The 6,000-nt window shown below is 57.6% G+C and overlaps 1 protein-coding gene across 1 annotated transcript in view; it reads right to left on the bottom strand.

The window, feature by feature from the left end:
• Positions 1–6,000, bottom strand: part of Grm4 (glutamate metabotropic receptor 4) — an 89,056-nt gene that overhangs the window by 23,252 nt on the left and 59,804 nt on the right. The window contains exons 4-6 of the mRNA XM_021220979.2: positions 4,933–5,068; positions 2,542–2,696; positions 615–755 (exon numbers count right to left, since the gene is read on the bottom strand). Of these exons, the coding sequence (XP_021076638.1) occupies positions 615–755; positions 2,542–2,696; positions 4,933–5,068 (432 nt within the window). The remainder of the gene's footprint in view (positions 1–614; positions 756–2,541; positions 2,697–4,932; positions 5,069–6,000) is intronic.

Raw genomic sequence — 6,000 nt, forward strand, 5'->3', positions numbered from 1 at the left:
CAGTCTGAGCCAGCCCAGTGCCTGCTGGGGGACCGAGGAAGCCCCTGATGGGTCAGAGGTATGATATTCAGTCAGGATTGGGCACCATCCACGCAGGGTCAATCTAGCATGGTGACTCCCACGGCAAGTCAGAACTGGACAGCTCCTCTGGTAAGACACCGAAGCTGGTTCCTCCTCCAGTTCTGCTCTCCGGAGGGAACACAGTGCTCCCTCCCACTCGGTCCTCCCAGGGCCACTGAGGGCTGCACCCCACGCTAGCTATAGCCCTGTCCCTTCAGCCCTACAGAGTGCACTCTCAGACCAACTCCATTGCATGTCCACAATGTGAGCGGTAGTTTCTGAATATCAGTTCTTAATTAAGCCTCTCTAGCTAGGTTCTTGGTTCTTCCGGAGTTGGCCTGAGAACTGGGCTGGCTGTGGCCAGAATTGGCGGGGGAGTTCAGGGGCCTAACACCTGATCCCACTGCCTGTGGCCCTACAGCCCCACATCCCGCAGGTTCTGCCTCCCACGGGTCCCCACCCCCTTAGTCCCGCCTTCTGCAGGTCCCACCTCCCAGATCCCACATTCGGAAAGCACCGCCTTCCGCAGCCCCCTCCCCCAGGCGCATGCTCACTGGTGCACTTCTTGATGTGGCTTCCCTTCTTGAGCGCATGGCGGCTCAACTTGCAATGGAAGTTGTCCTCCCAGAACTCGGCAAACCAGATGTTGCGCCTGTTGTTGTCAAGCGTGCGGCTGGAGAAGTACCGGTCGAACCCTGGCAGGAAGTGAGAATGTCAGAGCCTGTCCTCCCCACACGTACCCAAACATGGAGAGAACCGGGACCAGGAAGGGAAGGGGCAGTTAAACAAAAAACAACAGGACATGGTATCACTGTATGCCATGCAAAACAAAAAGAGCTGGGTTAGGTCCCAGGGGAGCACATAAAATTTAGGGTCACAGCCTACTTGGCAGAGACACCCTCTTGGATGAGGTCAGAATGGCAAGGAGTCTTAGAGCAAACGGCAGGACCCGGGATCTGCCTTGCTCCCTTAGCATAGAGCACCTCCACTGCAGGCAAATCCCACCTGCTCCGCCCTGCCCTGCCCAGCTCCCTCAGCCAGGCAACCCTGCCTCAGGGATGTCGCTAACGGGGTAGCGCCTTCTCCCCTGCCCAGACACCTTCTGAAGCTCACCTCACGGTGGGCCCAGATGAGGCTAGGGAGCTAAGCTGTAGGACACGGGGGCAGAGCAGAGCAGATGAAGCCTGGCCTATGGAGGAGCTGGGTAACTCTTTGTTGTGGGGACTATTATGGGATGCCAAATAGCACCCCTGACCTCCACGAAACAGACTCCAAGAACTTCACTTTTACTACAACAACCAATCATCTCTCTAGAGAACCAGGGGCCAGGTACGATGGCCACACCTTTAATCCCAGCACTAAGGAGGCAGAGGCAGGTGGGTCTCAGTGAATTCAAGACCAACCTGGTCTACATAAGGAGTTCCGGGACAGCCAGGGCTACTCAGTGAGACCCTGTCTCAAAAACAAAAACAAACAAAACAAAGCAAAATGACAGATGAAAACCAGTAACCTTCAAACTCCCGCAGTGTCCCAGAGAGAAAGGGTACTTAAGTCTTAGGTTCAGATCCCAGCTGTGCCCATGATATAGGACGGGCGGTTCAGTGGAGTGTGGCGGGGAAGCCAAAACTGAGGAGCCTGGCTGGCAGGGGCGACATCTGCCGCACCACACCGGTCAGCCAGCCGCTAGGGTCGGTTTTTTTTGAGCTCCTCCTGGCTGAGTGTGGCTGAGGTGCTATGGAATTTTCCACTGCCTGTGCTGGCTGGGTATCAAGGTGAAGAGAGGACACTGCACGCGACCTTCGGCAAGTGATGGGGAGTAAGGATGAGGGCTGACTCTCGAGCTCCTTTCCTGGCAGCCTGTCACCTCAAGACTGCTGCGTTCTACTCAGTTTTAGAACACAGTGACAAGGCTCTAGGAGCTGGCTCCCCTCTGTGAGACTGTGAGTCCCGCCAGGCCAGGCCATTCCTGGGTCCTGGGACACTGACATCAGGCCTCAACCCCTGCAAGCCCCTGGCCAGACGGGTTTATTCCTACCCAAGATGGCTGTGGCCTTCCTTTGCCCCAAAGGAAGAGGTGTGCGGCAAGGCAGAAAGGAGGAGAGGAGGGACAGAGCAGGGAGGTTCCACCCTTGCTGTTGGCTTTGAGCTAGCCACACCCAAACAGGCGGCCCTGCTGGCCTCTCTCTGCAGCCTCCCTCTGAGGGCTCTCTCCAGGGCAAGGAAAGGTCCCAGATAGGAGAAGGGTGGGGCCGAACCAGTAAGAGACACTTTGGTGACACAGGGCTTCACGCATCCCAGAATCCAAGCAGCTGAGAGGCCAGGGGACAATTCTGGGTCTACACTCTAGTTCTGCCATGCTAAAGGCTTCTGCATGCAGGAGGCTGTAGACAAAGAGGCAAGGCAGGGAAAAGAAGGCAGAAGTGGACCGTAAACTTTGAGGGGTGGTGGGGGAGGGGCGCGGGAGCCACCCGCTGGGCCTACCTCGCACAGACGTCCTCTTGGGGAGAATGGTGACTGCGCCCTCAGCCACTTCCTCAAGGCGCAGCACGGGGGCGCTCTTGGAGCCCCAGCTATCGGAACCCATCCAAAAGAAGTGGCCAGTCTGGTTGGCCCTGCGCGCTGCCTCCAGCACCCTCCTGTGGGGACACAGCAACCAGCCCAGACGTGTATGGATGGCTACCCAGCAGCCCCAGCCTCCGTGCCTACGCCCCAGACTGTATCTGGACCCTCCTCTCATTTTCTTCAGTCCAGAACTCATGGCTAACCCTGCTCCCAGCCACAGATGATACCCCAATACACACCTGTCCCCCCTGGCCCACATCCACCCGCAGGCTATATCTGAATCCCTCGCCAACTCACAAGCCTATAACTGCCTCTGCCAGTGCTCCAGGCCCGCAGCTCCCCCACTGCTTGGCCTATGCCTGTCTACTTGTCTACAGTGACCTCTCTCATCCAGACCTGTCTTCATGGGCTCACATCTGCCTCGGTGAAGACAGCCGTGTCTCCTTAAATCTATACCTGCCTCACTTGGGTTCCAGATGCCAACCCCTGTCCTCTTAGAGGCATTTCTCTGGGTACCAGGTCACCCCACACCAAAACCATCTTCACATGGCTGCCCGCAGGGTACCCACCCAACCCCCCCCCCACACACACACACATACTCCAGATGTCAGGCCCTTCCTCAGCTGCTCCAGAGCAGGGTGGGGCCTCCAGTGCTCACCTCTCTTCCAGGTGGGAGCCTTGGGTCAAAGGGCACATGCCAGGCCCACCCCATGGCTGAGGGACCCACATGGCACTCCACTGGTCTTACAGATGGCCCTCAAGACCAGCTCTTATGACCCCACTTCCCTGGAGAGGAATTAGGACTTAGAAGAGTCAGAAACTTGCGGGTAAGAGACAGGGACATCAGGGACCATTCCTGTTCTTCTCTGGTGAGGAACAGGGTCTATGGCCCCAAGGGCACTGGGCCCAGGCAGGCAGCAGCTTATGGGAGCAGTGACTAAACTTCTGGAGAGAAACGACTATCCCCAAGCCCCAGAGCCTGCTTCTGAGCCCCTGCTCTCCTCTCTCTGCCAACTCCTGGCCCCTTAGCAGGTCACCACCCACCTTGGGCCACCACTAATGGTTGCTGGGGCCGCACATGGAGCCACAGCCTCAGTCCTGTTAATGCTTCCTGCATCTGAGAAGCCAAGGGGAGCCAGGATCTCATCCCACATCCAGCCAGTCACCTGCGTTTATTTATACCTCGGTCTGCTTCCGAAAACACAAAGAGTGTTTCCAGAAACAGCCCTCCTCCTGCCAGGCTGCCTGTGTGGCTCAGGAGGGTCCGATCCAGGCCTTTCCCTAGGGACAAAGACCAGACCTTCACCCTCCCTCCCAACGGGAGGCTTATCTGAACGGAGGTACCCTCGGTCGGTCGCAGCACCCCCAAAGTGGGATGCACAACTCTATGTGGGCCTGGCTCTAGGGGTGTGAGAGAGAAGCCAGGGGGAGAGCTCAGAGAAGCCTGGCCACTAGCGGCCATTTCCCTGAGGGCGTGGAGTGCTCTGGCAGCAGCATCTGGGGGAGCTTCCAGCCTTGAGGAGGTACATCCTGGAGGGCCTCCATAGGAGGTTGTCTGCTGGGAGCCCCTACCTGAGTGCCCCTGGGGCCTCTCTGTGTTGTTGCAACTCAGGACTCCAGGGTAGGGTGTGGCAAAGGGTTAAAAGGGGGAAGAGGGGCCAGCATTGGCCTTAGCGTCCACCAGAAGAGGTTACTGAGCCCAGGACTGGCTTTCCTCTGTGAGAACAGTCCCAGTAGTACCCCAGTTCTGCTCAGATGTGGGCGTCTCTCTCAAAGGGAAGCCTCGGGGACCTGCCACTTGGGTTGTGGGAGGGTGTGTCAAGTGAGAAGCAAGCAGAGAGGAAGGAAGTGGGGACTGGTCGGCAGGGAGGGTCTGTAGAGAGTCACCAGAAGCGGAGTTCAGGCGTGAGCTGTGGCCTACAGCCTCTGAGCATCATTCCCTGTCAGGTCCTGCTCTGTGGCTCTGAGCATCTTCCTACGCTTGGTCCTCAAACACCACTGCTCGGGAATTGTTTTGTGTTGTTCAACAGCAAAGAGCCTCAGAGAGATTACGAAACTTGGCGGAGGCCACCTACACCCTCCAGCAGGTTGGATTAGAACTGGGTAGCACGCCTTAAGTCCATGAGACAGCAGCCTTTCCCCTAAACTCTGCGACCGGCAGAGTAGGAAAACAGAGGCTTGAAGGAGCCCCATTATAGTAGCTGGGTCTAGCCTAGGAATCCCATCACTCCAATTCACTGCCTGCTCCTCCCTAGAAGGAAGGCATCCAGTGGGTCGTGCCTGGGCGACTGTCTGTCGTGGCCACCCTACCTGATATCATCCTCATTGGCAAAGATGATGATGGCTCTGGCATTGGACGTTTCCAGAAGGCGTTTGATGATCTTGTCAAACTCCCCGGTCTTGGGTTCCCGTGGAATCTTCACCGACTGGGCAATGCACACGCCTCCTGTGGAGAGGCCCAGCCGATGTCAGCCCAAGCCATCAGGCCTGAGCGTCCCTCTTCCCCAACACACCCCAGGAGGCCGTGACCAGGGTCTCTGGCTTGACCCCCAGTGAGTCACACCAGGATCACAAACACCAGCCACAGCATGAACACAGGAGACCTTAGATGTGATACGGCTCTGTGCCTCTGTTTCCCTAACTGAGGCTAGCAAGAGCCAGACTGCCTATTGGAAATCTTGGTTTTTACCAGTTACTGCCGGGGTAACCTCAGGGCAGTCAGGCAAGCATTCTGTGTCTCAAACGTCACATTTATAAAGCAGGGACAAGAGGGCGACCTAGTTCACCGGCTTCTTGTGGAATTTGTGAACAAACCCGCTGTCTGATGCACAGCGAGTACCTGGGAGCTCTGGCTATTTTTATCAGGACCATCTCAGAAGGTTCTTTGAAGGATTAAATCTGAGAATGGCCATCCTGGCAGTTTCTGTCCCCACACCCGTGTCCACACACCTCCCAGGGCTTCTGTCCCAGAGACTCGGCATACCAACGGTCCTCAGGGAGGCCTGCACATGTGGCTGCTGGGGTGGACCAGGGTGAGCACAGTGCCCATGATGCACCCCGGGCAGCAGACGCCAGGGAGCATCTTGCGACTCGTCTCTCAGGCGAGCACAGGTAGGACACCTGCACTCATAGCCCACCTGCACTCCCTTCCACGGGTGTCTGTCCTCCCCTAGGTCCAGCTGTGCTCCCTCTCACAGGTGTCTGTCCTCCCCTAGGCCCAGCTGTGCTCCCTCCCACAGGCGTCTGTCCTCTCCTAGGCCCAGCTGTGCTCCCTCCCACAGGCGTCTGTCCTCCCCTAGGCCCAGCTGTGCTCCCTCCCACGGGTGTCTGTCCTCCCCTAGGCCCAGCTGTGCTCCCTCCCACAGGTGTCTGTCCTCC

Source organism: Mus pahari, chromosome 21 (genome assembly GCF_900095145.1).
Source record: "Mus pahari chromosome 21, PAHARI_EIJ_v1.1, whole genome shotgun sequence".
NCBI lineage: Eukaryota > Metazoa > Chordata > Mammalia > Rodentia > Muridae > Mus > Mus pahari.